Source organism: Salvelinus fontinalis, chromosome 33 (genome assembly GCF_029448725.1).
Source record: "Salvelinus fontinalis isolate EN_2023a chromosome 33, ASM2944872v1, whole genome shotgun sequence".
In the NCBI taxonomy this organism is placed as follows: Eukaryota; Metazoa; Chordata; class Actinopteri; order Salmoniformes; family Salmonidae; genus Salvelinus; species Salvelinus fontinalis.
The window spans coordinates 32,894,362-32,914,322 of NC_074697.1; the positions used below are offsets into that span (position 1 = coordinate 32,894,362).

At 40.9% G+C, this 19,961-nt stretch overlaps 1 protein-coding gene and 1 long non-coding RNA gene across 3 annotated transcripts; one reads left to right on the plus strand and one right to left on the minus strand.

Moving 5' to 3' along the window:
* Window positions 1–7,630: 7,630 nt before the first annotated feature.
* LOC129832071 (uncharacterized) lies at window positions 7,631–11,601 on the plus strand. The gene is made up of 3 exons (XR_008755864.1): window positions 7,631–8,641; window positions 8,911–11,157; window positions 11,279–11,601. It is a non-coding gene; the product is annotated as an uncharacterized LOC129832071 (long non-coding RNA).
* A 3,078-nt stretch (window positions 11,602–14,679) lies between these two features.
* LOC129831539 (beta-crystallin A1-2-like) lies at window positions 14,680–19,239 on the minus strand. 2 transcript variants are annotated; one of them, XM_055894901.1, is made up of 6 exons: window positions 19,002–19,239; window positions 17,946–18,009; window positions 17,612–17,730; window positions 16,924–17,065; window positions 16,303–16,445; window positions 14,680–15,235 (listed from the first exon to the last, which is right to left on the minus strand). In XM_055894901.1, exons 2-6 carry the CDS (start codon window positions 17,982–17,984, stop codon window positions 15,088–15,090), a joined length of 591 nt encoding a protein of 196 aa, XP_055750876.1. In that variant the 5' UTR covers window positions 17,985–18,009; window positions 19,002–19,239; the 3' UTR covers window positions 14,680–15,087. The 2 variants fall into 2 exon arrangements, with proteins under 2 accessions (XP_055750876.1, XP_055750877.1); XM_055894902.1 differs by lacking the exon at window positions 19,002–19,239 and having other exon boundaries at window positions 17,946–18,234.
* Window positions 19,240–19,961: the final 722 nt, after the last annotated feature.

Consider the following 19,961-nt stretch of genomic DNA (forward strand, 5'->3'; position numbering starts at 1 on the left):
TCAATATGTTGCTAACTATATGTAGCAACACAATTCGTGGTCTAACTAATAGTTTCTGATCTAGCTAATAGTTAATCCAATTGGGTAAATGCAGATGGGCAAAAAGTCCAAAAAGTTGTTGGTCTCTCCACGACCTGTAGTATGCTGTGATATATGCTTTTGTCAGTATATCTTGTTTAGGCTAGTATATTATATAAATTATTCCACAGTTAGCCCACCCAATTCAAATCGTCAACTAATCATCAAGCCCTTGACTAGGTGAATCAGGTTAGTTAGTTATTTCAGGGCTACAACAGAACTGTGAAACGGCTGGGGATCCCCGAGGAGAGGTTAGAGAACCACTGGCCTAGCGGTTAGCACGTTGGTCGCTGGTTCCAATAACTGAGCCGAAAAGAAAAACATTTGCTCTGGGAGCATCATCCTACTATGGCTGACCCTGTAAAACAACACATTTCACTGCACCTATCCAGTCTATGTAACAATAAAAACTTGACATAATAAAATAGGTCTGCTGTGCAGTGCGTGACTGACTGTTATGCTCCTAATAATAGTTGCCTTTGCTGATAACTAATTTATGAGAAAAAATGTACTTACTATGATTGTGATATGTGGTTGTCTCATGTAACATAAGATGCATGTACTAACTGTAAGTTGCTCTGGATGAGAGTGTCTGCTAAATGACTCAAATGTACATGTAGTCTGAAGTTCTTGTTTAAGCCTTCACCCAGCAGCTACAGTATGTGATGTGCTTATGACAACCTGGCAGCAAACATCCTCCAAACAAAGGCTAGAGGTCCCGTCAGAACTCAACCAGGCCGTGAAAAAGGATTTTCCCCCTTCCTTATATTAAGGCAAGTCATCCAGGTCCTTTGGCAGCAAAACATCCGCAAACCATCACACTGCCACCACTTGACCGTTGGTATGAGGTTCTTACTGTGGAATGCAGTGTTTGGTTTTTGCCAGGCATAATGTGACCCATGTCATCCAAAAAGTTATACTTTTGAATCATGTTCTTTCCATAGAGAATTCTTTCCAAGAGTCTTGTTGATCATCCAGGTGCTTTTTGGCAAACTTGAGTCAACTTTTTGGATGACTTGGGTCCCATTATGCCTTGCGAAAGAGCCTCATACCAATGGTCAAGCATGATGGTAATGTGATGGTTTGGAGATGCTTTGCTGCCTCAGGACCTGGACGACTTGCCTTAATAGAAGTAACCATGAATTGTGCTCTGTATCAGAGAATTCTACAGGAGAATGTCAGGCCATCCGTCTGTGAGCTGAAGCTGAAGCGCAGCAGGGTCATGCAGCAAGACAATGATCCAAAACACACAATCAAGTCTACAGACGTGGCCAAAAATTTTGAGAATGACACAAATATTAATTTCCACAAAGTGTGCTGCTTCACTGTCTTTAGATATTTTTGTCAGATGTTACTATGGAATACTGAAGTACAATTACAAGCATTTCATAAGTGTCAAAGGCTTTTATTGACAATTACATGAAGTTGATGCAAAGAGTCAATATTAGCAGTGTTGATCCTTCTTTTTCAAGACCTCTGCAATCCGCCCTGGCATGCTGTCAATTAACTTCTGGGCCACATCCTCACTGGTGGCAGCCCATTCTTGCATAATCAATGCTTGGAGTTTGTCAGAATTTGTGGGTTTTTGTTTGTCCACCCGCCTCTTGAGAATTGATCACAAGTTCTCAATGGGATTAAGATCTGGGGAGTTTCCTGGCCATGGACCCAAAATATCAATGTTTTGTTCCCCTGAGCCACTTAGTTATCACTTTTGCCTTATGGCAAGGTGCTCAATCATGCTGGAAAAGGCATTGTTCGTCACCAAACTGTTCCTGGATGGTTGGGAGAAGTTGCTCTCGGAGGATGTGTTGGTACCATTCTTCATTCATGGCTGTGTTCTTATGCAAAATTGTGAGTGAGCCCACTCCCTTGGCTGAGAAGCAACCCCACACATGAATGGTCTCATGATGCTTTACTGTTGGCATGACACAGGACTGATGGTAGCGCTCACCTTGTCTTCTCCGGGCAAGCTTTTTTCCAGATGCCCCAAACAATCGGAAAGGGGATTCATCAGAGAAAATGACTTTACCCCAGTCCTCAGCAGTCCAATCCCTGTACCTTTTGCAGAATATCAGTCTGTTCCTGATGTTTTTCCTGGAGAGAAGTGGCTTCTTTTCTGCCCTTCTTGACACCAGGCCATCCTCCAAAAGTCTTTGCCTCACTGTGCGTGCAGATGCACTCACACCTGCCTGCTGCCATTCCTCAACAAGCTCCGTACTGGTGGTGCCCCGATCCCGCAGCTGAATCAACTTTAGGAGACGGTCCTGGCGCTTGATGGACTTTCTTGGGTGCCCTGAAGCCTTCTTCACAACAATTTAACCGCTCTCCTTGAAGTTCTTGATTATACGATAAATGGTTGATTTAGGTGCAATCAACTGGCAGCAGTATCCTTGCCTGTGAAAACCTTTTTTTGTGCAAAGCAATGATGACGGCACGTGTTTCCTTGCAGGTAACCATGGTTGAGAGAGGAAGAACAATGATTCCAAGCACCACCCTCCTTTTGAAGCTTCCAGTCTGTTATTCGAACTCAATCAGCATGACAGAGTGATCTCCAGCTTTGTCCTCGTCAACACTCACACCTGTGTTAACGAGAGAATCGCTGGCATGATGTCAGCTGGTCCTTTTGTGGCAGGGCTGAAATGCAGTGGAAATGTTTTGGGGGGATTCAGTTCATTTGCCCGGCAAAGAGGGACTTTGCAATTAATTGCAATTTATCTGATCACTCTCATAACATTCTGGAGTAAGTGCAAATTGCCATCATACAAACTGAGGTAGCAGACTTTGTGATAATTAATATTTGTGTCATTCTCAAAATCTTTGGCCACGACTGTACATGAACATGTCTAAGAAGCAACTAATTTAATGTTTTGTAATGACCTAGTCAAAGTCCAGACCTAATCCCAATTCACATGTAACGGCAGGACTTGAAATGGGCAGTTCATGCTTGAAAACTCACAAATGTCGCTGATTTAAAGCAGTTCTGCATGGAAGAGTGGGCCAAAATTCCTCCACAGAGATGTAATAGACCGATCAAAAACTACAAGAAGCATTTGGTTGCAGTCATTGCAGCTAAAGGTGGAACAACCAGCTATTAAGTTTAAGGGGGCAACTACTATTTCCACATGGGATTTGGATGTTGCATAACTTAAATAAATAAGTATCCATTTTTTTGTTATTTGTAAACTCAGGTTCCCTTTATCTAATATTAGATGGTTGAAGATCTGATAACATTCAGTATCAAAAATATGAAAAAGTAGAGAAAATTAGAAAGGGGTCAAACCTTTTTACAGCACTGTACTGTCACACCCTTAGGCCAGGGTGTGACTAGGGTGGGCATTCTAGTTTCTTTATTTCTATGTTTTCTATTTCTTTGTTTTTGGCCGAGTCTGGTTCCCAATCAGAGGCAGCTGTCTATCATTGTCTCTGATTGGGAATCATACTTAGGCAGTCCTTTTTCCCTCTTTCATTTGTGGGTTCTTAATTTTGCACAGGTTGTTATTTTGCCCTGCAGAACGTCACGTTCGTATTTTGTTTTGTTGATCAGTTCAGTTAATAAATAAATAGAATGAACACGTACCACGCTGCGCTTTGGTCCACTTCTTCCCATGACGATCGTGACATGTACACACACAGCGTGATAATGACACACCATCCTCTGTTCTTCGGTAACCTCGGGGCCCATAACCTGACCTGATACAAGCCCCGGGCAAAGCCCCCAGCTTTCACAGGTAAGATCTTTACATAATATAAGAAGGGAAGGAGATAGAGGTTGTCTGGGGTTACATGCAAATACACTAAGCCTGTTAGGCCTACTTTCTTTTTACAACCACAGGCTTTGAAGTGGTAGTGGACAGAGAGATAGGCGAACAGGAATTCATGTAACACTACTGTTATAAGCCCTTGTAGTGGTTTGTAGGTTTTCGGACATTCTGGTTCCGAAACTTGTGAGTGTGAACCAGTTCTGGGTTCTTTCAAACACTCAACTTGATTTGAGCTTCAATTGATACATTTTCCAATGCTAGTAAAAATATAGCCATAATGCATAACAAAACATAGTTAGGCCTATTGTCCAATAGCCTCCCAGGGAGATTTTGTACATTAACTTCATAGCCCGAGTAGATAATTGACTAACTTTGATAATCATAAGAGGGTTCAGGCTTTCTACCAAACCCACTACAAGACTCACAACACAAATGGGAACAGATTATCCGAACAAAATAATAAACATAGAAATTCCACAGAATTGGCCTCATCATACTACCATCCCATATCTAGTTCTCTGTCTCTTTGCATGAATGTTTGTAACATTAGGCCTACTATTGCTTTGCTCAACTAGCCTGTTCTCATTCGCCAGTAAAGAATTGATTCATTCCAGAATCCAGACAAAAGCTACAGACACATAAAGCTGCTAGGCCTATGAATACAGGGTACCTTATCTGGCTTTTAGGAAAACAACCCTACTTCGTATAACACCCAGTGTAGAGCTGGAGCAACCAGGCCTTCAGAAATGTCTGTACGTGAGGCCACATATAGTGGGTATTATAAATATTCACCCCTTTGGATTTTTTCCACATTTTGTTGCGTTACAAAGTGGTTGTAACGGCTTTCGTCGGTGGAAGGAGAGGACCAAAGCGCAGCGTGGTTAGTGTTCATCTTAATTTAATAAATCCAAAACTGAACACTTCAAATACAAAAACAACAAAAGTGAAAACCGAAACAGTTCTATCTGGTGCAGACACACAAAGACTGAAGACAACCAACCACAAAACCCAACAGAAAACAGGCTACCTAAATATGGTTCCCAATCAGGGACAACGATTGACAGCTGCCTCTGATTGAGAACCATATCAGGCTAAACACAGAAAACCAACACAGAAATAGAAAACATAGATTACCCACCCAACTCACGCCTTGACCAACTAAAACAAAAGACAAAATAAAGGAACTAAGGTCAGAACGTGACAGTGGTTTTGAAATGGATTTAATTGTGATTTTTGTTGGTCATTGAGCTACACAATATACTAAATGTCAAAGTGAAAACAAATGTATCCAAATTAATAAAAATGAAATTAAACAATTGCTGTTTCATAAGTATTCACCCGCTTTCTTTATGCAACCCTAAATTAGTTCAGAAGTAAAACGTGGCTTACAAATCACATAATAAGCTCCATGGACTCACTCCATGTGTAACAATAGGGGTCGCCATTTTTCTAGGACTAACATCTCTTCTGTACCCCATACATACAACATCTGTAAGGTCCCTCAGTCAAGTATTAAATTTATAGCACAGATCCAACAGCAAAGCCCAGGGAGCTTTTCAAATGCCTCATAAAGAAAGGCAATAATTGGTAGATGGGTAACAATAACAAATCAGACATTGAATATCACTTTAAGCATGGTCAAGTTAATAATTATGCTGTGGATGATGTATTAAACTACCCAGACAAATCACAGACAGTCATTGTTCTGAACTGAGCTGTAGGACAGGAAGACAACTGCTCAGGGATGTCACCATGAGGCCATTGGTGATTTTAAAACAGCTACAGAGTTCAATGGCTGTGATGGGTGAAAACTGAGGATGGACAATTAGTTTGAGTTTATTTTCATTTTTAAATTCCATTAATCCACGTTTTAGTAAAAGTGACGATTTTAGCCATCCAGCTAATTTTCAACCTCAGTCCCTGGGCATGTTATTAAAAACAATTACAACAACAATACAGACAAACAATGAGCAGTGAGCACATGCGGAGCTACATAGGACAAGCAACACGTAGGACGCAGACAGAGCAATAGCACAAAAAGCAACAAAACAAAATACATAAAGGCAACACAGTGTTTCAACACCTCACAAGCTACAGACAACAGATAACATGGAAAGTGACAATACACAGCTAGGGATTATGTTCACAAGTCTGATTGTCCTTTAGCCATATCTTTATGTTTTATGTAAAGGTGTGATAGGTGGTGCAAGACTTGGGCAGCTCTCACAGAGAGCATACTTGCAGACAGTTTTTCTCACATTGAGATGCAAACATGAGTCACTGAGCCACTTTGTAACATGAACCATTACAGTAGTGAGTTTTTGTGCAGCTTGTCTGCTCTTTGCATACACATACAGTGCATTTGGAAAGTATTCAGACCCCTTGACTTTTTCCACATTTTGTTACGTTACAGCCTTATTCTAAAATGGATTAAATAAATGTTTTACCTCATCAATCTACACACAATATGTCACGCCCTGGCCTTAGTTATCTTTGTTTTCTGTAATATTTTGGTTAGGTCAGGGTATGACAGGGGGGATGTTTGTGTGTATTTGTCTCATCTGGGGTGGTTGTATGGTATAGGGGGTTTTGGTAGAGTGTATGGGTTTGTGTTGAGTGTAGGTGTCTAGGTAAGTCTATGGTTGCCTGAATGGTTCTCAATCAGAGACAGCTGTCATTCATTGTCTCTGATTGGGAGCCATATTTAAGGCAGCCATAGGCAGTAGGCTATTGTGGGTAATTGTCTATGTGTAGTGTTTAGTGTCAGCACTATTTTTCTTTGAATAGCTTCACGGTCGTCTGTTTGTTGTTTTTGTTCGTTTGTTCGTCTTCATAATAAAGAAGATGTCTTTCTATCACGCTGAGCCTTGGTCCTCTATTCAAAGTTACGACGATTGTGACACAATACTCCATAACGACAAAGCAAAAACAGGTTCCGAATTTTTTGCAAATGTATTACAAATAAAAAACAGATATCCCATATTTACATAAGTATTCAGACCCTTTGCTATGAGACTTGAAATTGAGCTCAGGTGCATTCTGTTTCCATTAATCAACCTTGAGATGTTTCTACAACTTGATTGGAGTCCACCTGTGGTAAATTCAATTGATTGGACATGATTTGGAAAGGCACACATCTATATATACACTGCTCAAAAAAATAAAGGGAACACTTAAACAACACAATGTAACTCCAAGTCAATCACACTTCTGTGAAATCAAACTGTCCAATTAGGAAGCAACACTGATTGACAATAAATTTCACATGCTGTTGTGCAAATGGAATAGACAAAAGGTGGAAATTATAGGCAATTAGCAAGACACCCCCCAAAAAGGAGTGATTCTGCAGGTGGTGACCACAGACAACTTCTCAGTTCCTATGCTTCCTGGCTGATGTTTTGGTCACTTTTGAATGCTGGCGGTGCTCTCACTCTAGTGGTAGCATGAGATGGAGTCTACAACCCACACAAGTGGCTCAGGTAGTGCAGTTCATCCAGGATGGCACATCAATGCGAGCTGTGGCAAAAAGGTTTGCTGTGACTGTCAGCGTAGTGTCCAGAGCATGGAGGTGCTACCAGGAGACAGGCCAGTACATCAGGAGACGTGGAGGAGGCCGTAGGAGGGCAACGACCCAGCAGCAGGACCGCTACCTCCGCCTTTGTGCCAGGAGGTGCACTGCCAGAGCCCTGCAAAATGAACTCCAGCAGGCCACAAATGTGCATAACACTCACCCACTTCCGCGGCGGCGATGATTTGAGGACCTGGCGATGATTTGAGGACCTGGCCATCCACTGCTTTCCACTCCGGTGAGTATCGCTGGCTCGGTGATGTTAGGCCCAGGGTTGAGGTGCACATCCATGGAGAGCAGGAGAGTAGTGAACAGGTAGTTTAGCACTTTATGATAGATGTTGGACTTGTGTTTGTTACTCCTAAGCGATTTAGTCAATTAAAGAGCGAGGTAGACTTAGCCATTATTCAGAACATTATGTTATAGTGTGTACTGTCCGCTCCCATGTAACGGTGCATGTACACTAGATAGCGGTAAATTGCAGCGTGCCGCTTAGGCCGCCCATTGTGACTCGTTTGTGGGCGAGTTGGCAGTATATAGCAGCACGTTCAATTGTACGTCAAGAATTCAGCATAGCAATTTGTATGAAGGTCTGGTTATTAAATGGGTACATGGTTAAATAGTAATATCCTCTAAAACACTCTGGTGACAAACAAACTTTGCTGCTCTATTTCCAATTGTCCACATGGCTAAGAGAACCTATTCAAGTAAGTAAATACATTTTGAAAATGTAAAAAAAACAATGCATTATTAGCTAACTAGCTACAGTGCAGGCTAACTCAAATGAGCTGCAAAATGAGCTAGCTATCGAACCAACTTCACATACTGTATAGATAGGTAGCTGGTGATATTTAATTCACTTAGCTAGCTAACTTCATATTAGCTAGCTATCTTGATGTATTTATCACTGTAAAAAACAAACTTCAAATGCATTTGTAGGTAGCTAGCTAACAGCCATGGAGGAGGGTGAACGGATAGTAGCCCCAACTGCCAAAGTGAGAGAGTAGGCTATTCTGTATAGGGCAGGTACTTTTGTGTAGTTCCTGTCCCTAGAAGTGAGGACGGAGATAATAGTAACATAATATTCAGTGCGGTGTAATTTGACTATAATGAAGTCTATTTCTTGTGAGGTTTTCTGTCCTCAGATAAAGAGCGCTATGATAGCCTGTCTACATATGAAGAGGTCCCAATGAAGAGCAGTGGTTCTCAGTCCTGGTCCTGGGGACTCAAAGGGGTGCACATTTTTGTTTTTGCCTTAGCACTGCGCAGCTGATTCAAATGATCAACTCATCCTCAAGCTTCAAGTAGTATTTATGTATTCATTTGTGATGCTATCCTTGATATGATCCTGCTATTGTCACATGCTACACATGCACATGTGTGCCCATGCATCTATCAATCCAATGTTATCATGATTTGTTATAAGGGATATTATACTTTAGTAATTCACAATGACCTGGTGATGTAAAAGTCTAAATTACATTATCTTCCATATTCCTACAGATACCTTTTAACTGGAGATTCCTTCAAAACGATTGCCTACAGTTAACGTGTAGAGCACTGCAAGGTTGGGTGACCAGAGCCATCTGGGACTGCCTCCTAGAGGAATGCAGGTGTGTGAAGGCTACCTGTGTCCTGCATAACTTCATGAGGATGGACACGAGGACCAGGAGGGGATCTGCAGCTTGCCACTGTGTGCCAGAGGAGAAGTCTGCTGCTCTGCAGGATGTTTCAAGGATGGGGTCCAACAATGCAGCAAGAGAGGCAATCCGTGTGCGGGAGATCTTCACCTCCTACTTCTTCGAAGAAGGTGCTGTTCCCTGGCAACACCATAGATTTCACTATGCACAACCAAAGGCTCTATTCTTCCATTTACTTAGCTATGTCAACTGGAGTTATTCAATTCCCAGTTTCTCCCTTTGATTTATACTTCTCAGGTGAGGGTGCTGTTTAGGTAAGGGTGTGATGTCTGTACAGAAACAAAACAGGCTATTTTAACTTCTTATGGCTGCAGGGGCAGTATTGGGTAGCTTGGATGAAAGGTGCACAGAGGTGCCCATAGTAAACTGCCTGCTCCTTAGTCCCAGTTGCTAATATATGCATATTATTATTCGTATTGGATAGAAAACACTCTGAAGTTTCTAAAACTGTTTGAATTATGTCTGTGAGTATAACATAACTTTTTTTTTTTTTTTCTGAGGTGGCAGATTTTCAACCAAGCTCTCATTGAAATTACAGCGAGATATTGATGAGTTTTCACTTCCTATGGCTTCCACTAGATGTCAACAGTCACTAGAACTTTGTCTGATGACTCTAATGTAAAGGGGGGCCGAAGGAGACAGGAATGAGTAATCACTGCCACGAGCTGACCATGCTTTCACATGCGCATTCACGTGAGGAGGACCTCCGTTCCACTGCTCATCTGAAGTCAATCTAATTCTCCGGTTGGAACGTTATTCAAGATGTATGTTAACAACATTCTAAAGATTGATTCAGTACATCATTTGACATGTTTCTACTGACTGTTATGGAACTTTTGGACATTTCGTCACGTTATAGTGGACGCGCTTTGTGACTTTTGAATTGTTTACCAACGCATTAGCCAAAGTAGCTAATTGGACATAAATAACGGGCATTATCGAACAAATCAAGCATTTATTGTGGACCTGGGATTCCTAGGACTGCATTCTGATGAAGTTCATCAAAGGTAAGGAAACATTTATCATGTATTTTCTGGTTTCTGTTGACCCCAACATGGCGGCGAATTTGGCTATTGTTCTGAGCTCTGTCTCAGATTATTGCATGATTTGCTTTTTCCGTAAAGTTTTTTTGAAATCTGACACAGCGGTTGCATTAAGGAGAGGTATATCTATAATTCCATGTGTATAACTTGTATTATCATCTACATTTATGATGAGTATTTCTGTTGAAACGATGTGGCTATGCAAAATCACTTGATGTTTTTGGAACTAGTGAATGTAACGCGCCATTGTAAACTCAGATTTTCTGTTATAAATATGAACTTTATCAAACAAAGCATGCATGTATTGTGTAACATGAAGTCCTATGAGTGTCATCTGATGAAGATAATCAAAGGTTAGTGATTAATTTTATCTCTATTTCTGCTTTTTCTGACTGCTATCTTTGGCTGGAAAAATGGCTGTGCTTATTGTGGTTTAATGTTGACCTAACTTAAATCACCCATATTGAAAAAATGTAGAACAATTAGACACCCAACAACCCACACCTACACACTCATGTATCAATCTGATTGATGGATTGTGTTGTGCAGTAAGCAGGCTCATGTGTATATCTGTGACTCTTTCCACCTTCAAAGAATAGGTAAGATGGCCAACCATGGAGAATAGTAAGACACTTCATTATTTCTATAACTACGCTATATTGTTTGTCCTCGTGTATCCGTTCATGTTTTTCAGCATAAAGTACTCTGCAGCCACTTAGTGTGGACACCAGGTGAGGCCACACACAGAGATTCCTGTTGAACACTCTCTTTAACTACCTTATTTTCTCAAAAACAGTCTCTCTCCTTCACTTCATCTCTCTCTCCTCTTCTCGTTAAATCCTCTAGGTTATATCAGCTGTGTCGGTGAACCCCTCCCGCATCTCCACTGACTACATAGAGGGCACAGCATGATCAGAGGTGTCAGGTCAACAGGAAGTATTATTAAAGAGATGCTTTACATTGAAATGCAGATAGTGATGCAGTAGTCCCAGAGTTAATGACCCAAGGTCAGTTTTGCCATTTCACCTTCTGATTATTATGATGACTAACAATGTTAGAATAAAAAATAAAAACACAAGGCTTAAACATGCTTATCTCCCTCTCTCTCCATCTGTCTCTTGTCTGCAGATATGTTTTGATGTGAGAGAGGATGCCAACCCCCAGGCCCATCATCGCCACTTCACCCGCTTTTAAGATAACCTTCGGGCCGACTAGAGACACTATTATGTAATTGTGATGAACTGAGAGAATATTAGGGTAGCACTGTGATTCATTAAACATATGCTGCCTTCCCTGCTCCTATGTCCTTACCTCTTTCCCTTTTTGTCTTTTACACCTCTCTCGCCACCTCTTTCTTCCTTTGTTTTTATAATGCACATCAGATGTGCATAGAAGTACAGATTGAACTTATAATATTACAATTATAATATGTATAATGCATGTATTTATATTACTTGGATAATGAACTCCTTTCAATAAAGTGTTTCACATTCTCTGGTTGAAATTAAGTCTCTCATTTGATGAAATACTACACCTATCCTGTGTTTATCAGACCAATGCAGATGAAGGGCATTAGATATGGAGATGAACCGGTTTTAGAGTATTTACATGATGCATAGGAAGTGTAGTGTACTGTTTTTTTAAATTCTATTTCTGTATATATGAATTACAAATCAACCTTTAACTAGTTAAATTCTGTTTCTAGTCTATTAGTTACAATGGTTAACCTGTCTAGGAATGGATAGCGGAAACCCTCGCCAACAGCCAATGAAATTGCAGGGCGCCAAATTCAATCAACAGAAATCTCATAATTCAAATTTCTCAAACATACAAGTATTAGACACCATTTTAAAGATAAACTTTTCGTTAATCCAAACACAGTGTCCGATTTTTCAAAAAGGCTTTTCGGCGAAAGCACAACATCAGGTCAGCAACTAGTCACAGAAAGCATACAGCCATTTTCCAACCAAAGAGAGGAGTCACTAAAAGCAGAAATAGAGAAATGAATCACTAACCTTTGATATTCTTCATCAGATGACACTCCCGGGACAACATGTTACACAATAAATGTATGTTTTGTTCGATCAAGTTAATATTTATATCCAAAAATCTCAGTTTACATTGGCGCGTTATGTTCAGTAGTTCCAAAACATCTGGTGATTTTGCAGAGAGCCACATCAATTTACAGAAATACTCATAATTCAAGGCACACTTAACCAGCATGGCTACCACACCATTCTGCAGCGATACGCCATCCCATCTGTTTCGTGCTTAGTTGGACAATCATTTGTTTTTCAACAGGACAATGACCCAACACACCTCCAGGCTGTGTAAGGGTTATTTGACCAAGAAGGAGATTGATGGAGTGCTGCATCAGATGGCCTGGCCTCCACAAACACCCAACCTCAGCCCAATTGAGATGGTTTGGGATGTTATGGACAGCAGAGTGGGAAGTCCCTACCCGTTTTAGGGTAGGGACGTCCCAAGGAGCTCGGATAGCACTGACCTTCTTTTTAAGGTGACTTGAAGAAGCTAGAATTTGAGACTGCATATACAGTAGTACAGTGTACAGTATTTAAGTTTTGTACAATGATATCTGTCAACATTAGTCAGTAATATAATATGCAAAACATTTTAAAAAGTGCAATGCATTGTATGAATATTTCTGAAACGTGGTAGGCTGTAAATTGCCATTGTTGTCTCAATATTACCATTGTCTCAATTTCCCAAACATATTCCTCATACAGTATAGGCTATTGCTACCAAATTGCATGGGATAGCCCTGACAGACACCATGCATTTAAGCAAGATTTTCCCATAATGGTCAATATTTCAGATGGAGAATGGTACTGAATTGAGACAGACTCGTTTTTTTAGTGTTGCCTGAGAGGGCTGTGTTGGATCAACACTTCATGACTTCTTAATGGAGCTAGGTTTAATTGAAACATTTTACAATACACCATGTATATAATTCCACTCATGATTGAAGCTTTCTATTGTCTTTTGCATTATGGCAAAAATACGTTGAAATTTCTGGAATTTGTAATTGTGTGCTGTGGTATAGGGTGTAATAAGGGGTATAATATGTGTCCGTTTGCTTTCAGTATGAAGGTCCATTTAGTAGACACTTGATATTTATATTTCCTACTGTATATTTCTTATAATCAAGAGTGAAATTGGTTTGTTCAAGGTGATGAGACTACTGCACATAAAATTAACTGGCATTATATGGCCATTTCAACTAAGAGTTATAGCTACTTGTCTGCCACTGTAGGCTTGTAAGGGTAGGCCTAGAAGTGGTGGAATGCTGTGGTGTAACTCCAGCCCAATTTGCAGTGGTGGAAAAAGTACCCAATTATCATACTTGAGTAAAAGTAAAGATATCTTAATAGAAAATGACTCAAGTAAAAGTGAACGTCACCCAGTAAAATCCTACTTGAGTAAAAGTTTTAAAGTATTTGGTTTTAAATATACTTAAGTATCAAAAGTAAATGAATTGCTAAAATATACTTAAGTATCAAAAGTAAAAGAAAAAGGATAAATAATTTCTAATTCCTTATATTAAGCACCAGACGGCAGTGGTGTAAAGTACTTAAGTAAAAATACTTGAAAGTACTACTTAAGTATTTTTTGGGGGTATCTGTACTTTACTTTACTATTTATATTTTTGACTACTTTTACTTTTACTTCACTACATCCCTAAACAAAATGATGTACTTTTTTACTCCAAATCTTTTCCCTGACACCCAAAAGTACTTGTTATATTTTGAATGGTTAGCGGGACAGAAAAATTCACACACTTATGAAGAGAACATCCCTGGTCATCGCTACTGCCTCTGATCTTGCAGACTCACGAAACACATGCTTCATTTGTAAATGATGTCTGAGTGTTGGAGCGTGCCCCTGGCTATCCGTGAATTTAAAAAACAAGAAAATTATGCCACCTGGTTTGCTTTAAATAAGAAATTTGAAAAGATATATACTTTTACTTTTACCTTTGATACTTAAGTATATTTTAGCAATTATGTTTACTTTTGATACTTAAGTATATTTAAAACCAAAAACTTTTAGACTTTTACTTAATGTTAAGCATTCAAAATGTAATGAGTACCTTTGGGTGTCAGGGTAAATGTATGGAGTAGAAAGTACATTATTTTCTTTAGGAATGTAGTGGAGTAAACGTAAAAGTTGTAAGAAATATAAATAGTAAAGTACAGATACCCCAAAAAACTACTTAGGTAGTACTTTAAAGTATTTTTACTTAAGTACTTTACACCACTGCCAATTTGACTCCAGTTTATAGTGACCGGAAAACCTGATGCTGAACGTGAACCAGTAGATTATAGCCCTTTTATATGGTAGGCAGGTGCATATTGACATAACCAACTCTTCTAACCTCTATTACAGATAGTGAAGCCTTCATTACAAAGTAGTAGCCTACAGAGGAAAAGGCTGAGACTGCTGAGAAAAGATGCAAGTGGAGAGTAGAGAGAAAAAGTGAAAAGAGTAAAGACACTTGAGCAGGTTAATAGCACTCTTGTATCGCTGTTTATTTTTGTTGCTCATTCTCTCTTTATTGATCACTGTGGCTATGAATTCCCCGTGACAACACTGAAGAACAGCATCAAAGCCTGAGTCGTACCACCCGAGACCCTTCTCTCCACTCGCTGTGGGGCGTATTCGTCACTTTTATTTTCTTTCTTCTTCTCTTGTTCTCTCTTTTTTTATTCTTTAGGCGATGGAACAAAACAAAAGTGCTGTAAACATGGTTGTCGCTGTGGAGCACCAGAAGCATCAGGAACCGTTGGTCTTGGAGGTCTGACAAGACTACTGGCCAAGCTTGGAATGATAGGGTGGAGGAGGGATAAGAGGAGGAGAAGGAGGAGAAGGGAGAGGAGAGGAGGAAAGGTGAAAGAGGGAGAAGGCTGTGGAAGCTCTCACTGCTGGATGCGACGCAGAGACTGGACCTGGAAGGTCTGAGCGTGGGAGCCCCACTCCCTGTAGTGTTTGTACTCTCCGCCATGACGGTCGCACTCCATGATGTACTGGTAGCCACGGTAACCGGGGAACTGGTAGCATACCCAGCTAATGGGGGAGAGGGAGAGAGGAAGAGGGTGAAGTGATAAAATACCAAGAAACAAGCTTGAGCCCTTACCCTGTAGAGCAAGGGGGGGCAAATGGTGGCCACTTTTGTATGGCCACAGATCAAGTTCCACAAAAATATCAAAGAAATACCGAAAGTGCCATTTCAAAATTTGGTGTAGTTTCAGCAGTTTTTCTCTTGTTATGTCAGTCACTGACAGTCACTCAATTAGCCCATGTCAGCTAACATTTTTTAGATTGGTAAGTTATTCTAGCGGCCAGCTATTTAAACTTGTAGTAATCATGGTCAAATTACTGACCGGTGGTCTCCCATTGATCATCAGATATCATATTAAAAACAGCACATTTTTCTCTCCGCCCAATGGCAAAATGAGTAGAATTACAGGAAATTAACTCAAAAACGTTTGTCTTCGCTGTCAAGAGGAGGCCACTAAAATGTTTTGCTCGCAAGCTGGGGGGGCTACAAAATTTCACTAAGGGCCGGCTCTGACTAAAAGTGTGGGTATGGATGTGGGTATGCAAAACCCCCAGCCACTATGGTCCCTCATGATGGTGTTATGATTTTGTTTGTGGCCCCCACACCCATCAAAGTAGTCCATCCCTGCTCTAGAGTCTAGACACTTGTAGATCAGAAAGAGTTGGCCTCTACAGTACATGTTAGTCCTCTGTATAATATCCAGGGACACCATATAATAGCTATTTCTTTCAAATGTTTCACCATAGTGTCCCTTTAACACATTTGTCAGAGGTCAGTAAGGTCACTGGAACTCATTTAGGTTATTCATCGTTTCAGGCCTGAAATTGTTTTTCGCTTAGTTCTATTATGATCAATGACAGAAAGGATTATCCTCTCAAAGTTTATCTAGTTATCAAAATAGATTTTAATTATATAGTTATTACAATGAATTTTGTTCTTACTGCACATTACACCTTTTTAGCAGTATGTCTTCTGACCACTAGACACAACTGATTCCTCTATTTCTGATTGTTATGAGCGTAGTCCTCTGTAGTGTGAAAAAGGAAGCCAGGGCTTCTACTCTGCTACTTACGCTCCACTCTGGACCTGCGTGGATCCGATCTCGTTGTTGCCCCAGCCCATGGCCTGCAGGGAGGGGTAGTCATCGTTCATCTCCCACTGCTTGCCAATGAAGTTCTCCCTTTCAAACACCACAATCTTGGACTCCTTATGGTTCTATGCAGTTCAGACAGAGGAGTGGGAAATTTCAGGTTACATTTAACCTGTTTCTCTCAGAACTATTTACAAAATATTTACTGTGTAGAATTATGAGGGAAAGTAGAACATCTTTATAAAACAGTGTTTTATTCACTTTGTTATTTAGTGCTTTCAATAACGCTGGTAGAGGCTACCAAGGATAGCTACTTGTATCTGTTAAATGTAATAATGACTGTCAGTAACAGTGAGTAGAGCCAGACTATGTCAGTGTCAGTCACAAGAGCCAGAGACATGGACTGAGGCCAGAACCCGGGCTTCTGGGCCAATATCAGGCCTCTGTTCCATTATCTGTACTAGCATATTATGTGAATTAATCAATGTATTGGGCATTCAAAGCGGAATTCTTCAATGGATATTGGAACGTAGTCCACAGAAGAGAGTGTGTGTCTGGCCTGGTCTGGCAGGAACAGGAAGTAGGCTTGACTAGTAAACTCACGGCAGAGCAGACTGGGCGGAAGGACATCAACCTCTCAATGTGGTAGGCGTTGCTGCCGCTCCAGGACTCCCAGCGAGGGTACTCTCCACGCTCCAACACAAACTGCTGCCCAGAGAAGCTGGAGTGCTCGTACCCAACCCAACTACACATACAGAGAGAGAGAGAGAGAGAGAGAGAGAGAGAGAGAGAGAGAGAGAGAGAGAGAGAGAGAGAGAGAGAGAGAGAGAGAGAGAGAGAGAGAGAGAGAGAGAGAGAGAGAGAGAGAGAGAGACAAACAGATACAACGAGTGACAGAGAGACATAGAGAGGGATAGAGAGACAAATGGTACACGCAGACAGACAGACAGACAGACAGACAGACAGACAGACAGACACAGACAGACAGACAGACAGACACAGACAGACAGACAGACAGACAGACAGACAGACAGACAGACAGACAGACAGACAGACAGACAGACATATATACAGTTTATGTGGATAGATGCAAGTTGGGGCAAGACTTTGTCATGTTTTTTTTTAAATTGTGTGTGTCCATGATACAGTATATGTCTATCAGTATCCCTTAGAAATGGTTGCCTGTGCAATAGTCCCCTGGCCCCTGAAGGATAACGTGTAACCTGTCAGGGAGATAAATATCCTTCAGTATGTAGATGTCTTTGTATTTTGGGGGGGCTGGCTGACTTACGCTCCACACTCGACCTTCAGTGAGCGAATGTTGTCCGCGCCACACTCCATGATGTTCTGGCAGGAAGCAGTGAACTCCATACGCTTTCCCTGGAAGTTCTCCTGGTCGTAGACTGTGATCTAGAACAGAGGATATAGTGCATATTTACAATTTTCCAACCCACTATTGATGTTTTTCAAAACTGTTTTTAACACAACCAGTGTCTCTGCTGGAGAACGCACTGCCGTGTGCAAAGATTTCCTTTTTCCTCTTACGACTTTTTATGAAAAATGTGAAATGTTGTGGAACGTAGTTAAATTGTTGTGGAAACATGGTATACATAACATTGACTCACCTTCCATGGTCCCATTGGGTTAGGAGTAGTCAGCGCCATGTTTGATATCTCAGTAAAAATGTACCTGCAGTGCAGAAAGCACACAGTCACGCAGTCACATTTCTGTTTGGTCTTACAGGGAGACCAGGTCTGACATGACTAAACCACCATGTACCTCATCTCCAGTCATCTCGAGCTCTTGCATCAGTCTGTGCCCAGCAGCTAATGCCCAAATATATTAATGTTATGGTTATGCTAATGTGGTAGGGACTATAGACTATGCTAGAGACAAACCCAAACAAAGCACTGCCCTGTGCTGTTGCTGATGATAATACAATGCACATAGGGGTGAGGGAGGAAAGACACACCACAAAAACAGCTAGCTAAAGAGAGGCACAACACAAAAACAGCTAGCTAAAGAGAGGCACACCACAAAAACAGCTAGCTAAAGAGAGGCACAACACAAAAACAGCTAGCTAAAGAGAGGCACAACACAAAAACAGCTAGCTAAAGAGAGGCACAACACAAAAACAGCTAGCTAAAGCCAGAGCGATGATAGAAAGCAGGACACAGATACCAACCGAGAAGTGCAAATACTATAGTATAATACTGAAACTCCTCTTCAATACATAGGTCTGGTATCTAACGTCGGTATGTAATACCACAAACAAAGTAGTACAATGCAAAGCAAGCATCAACATTTCTGAATGATATGTGATAATGATGATGTGCATTATTAGTTGCTATAAATTCTACATGGTGAACCATTGTATCATGTGCCTGTAAGTCATGCCATTGTTACACTCTGAGTGTGTAACGTAAACTATGCTGTTGATGGCGTCACAGCATACATACTGTAGCATTCTAGTGTGATGCATGATGTTGACTGTGATGACGATTGGTGTGTCCATTTAGAGTATGTGTGTGTGTGTCCTATGTGTTTGTGAGCGTATGACCCTTTCTATACATTCCCAAGACTCAGCAGAAAACAGCAAAGGAAAAAAACAGGACAATGTAAATGGACAACAATGCTGGCAAAAGGCTATAGGCTGAACGGTCTAAAGATGGAGGGCTTACCTGACCTACCCCAAAAAATAGCTGTGTAGCTCTCACGGGGGGCTCCACAAAACGATGTCCTGACCCCTGAGTAAACGGGCCTATTTATACACAGTGGTGGTGAATGGAGCCCAGGCCTGCAGGACGGGCTAGGAGTCAGCACATTGCTGGGCCCTCCATTGTTCCATACTGAGCCACAGGGCTTTATGCTCTCTAAAGCCACGGTGTGTTGGTGTACTGGTCTGGACGCAGGGCACCGTGCCCAGTGCCGATTAGCACAAGCCCCTGGACAACTGTCCGGACCCCATGATTATACAGACATAGACTACACCCAGTCCTGGCCCAGCCCTGCCCTGGTCATAGCCCAGCCCCTAACCCACAACATGCTTGCAGTAGTTAATGTATATGCTGTTGAGGAAAAAGAAAGGGACACACGTCAGAAGGAGGATGTACCAAAAATCGAACCATTTAAAAATGTGTTTTTTTGGATGACAATTGGTCAATATTGAACATACTGTTTTTGTAATGCTGTGAACATAACCATCAGATTAAAATCATGCCTCAATAAAAACACATACCAAAAAAACTCAGCTATACCCTATCAGATGTTCTGAGGCACCGATGACTTACACTCTCATGATGAGTGATATTAAGTTTTATAATTAAAGAAAACAAGTGTGTTCAATAAACTAACAAGATCTCCAGTGAACCAAACATTTCATACTCACTAAAAGCGATCTTCAGAAGCCGTTCCCAGATGAAAGAATACTATAGTATACTATGGTATAAATACTATAGTATTCACTTTAGTGTTTTTGCTGACTTTACTGCAGTATTTTTTTACCAGGTAAGTTGAGTTTGAACACATCCTCATCTACAGCAACAACCTGGGGAATAGTTAAAAAAAAATATGTATTTCACCTTTATTTAACCAGGTAGGCAAGTTGAGAACAAGTTCTCATTTACAACTGCGACCTGGCC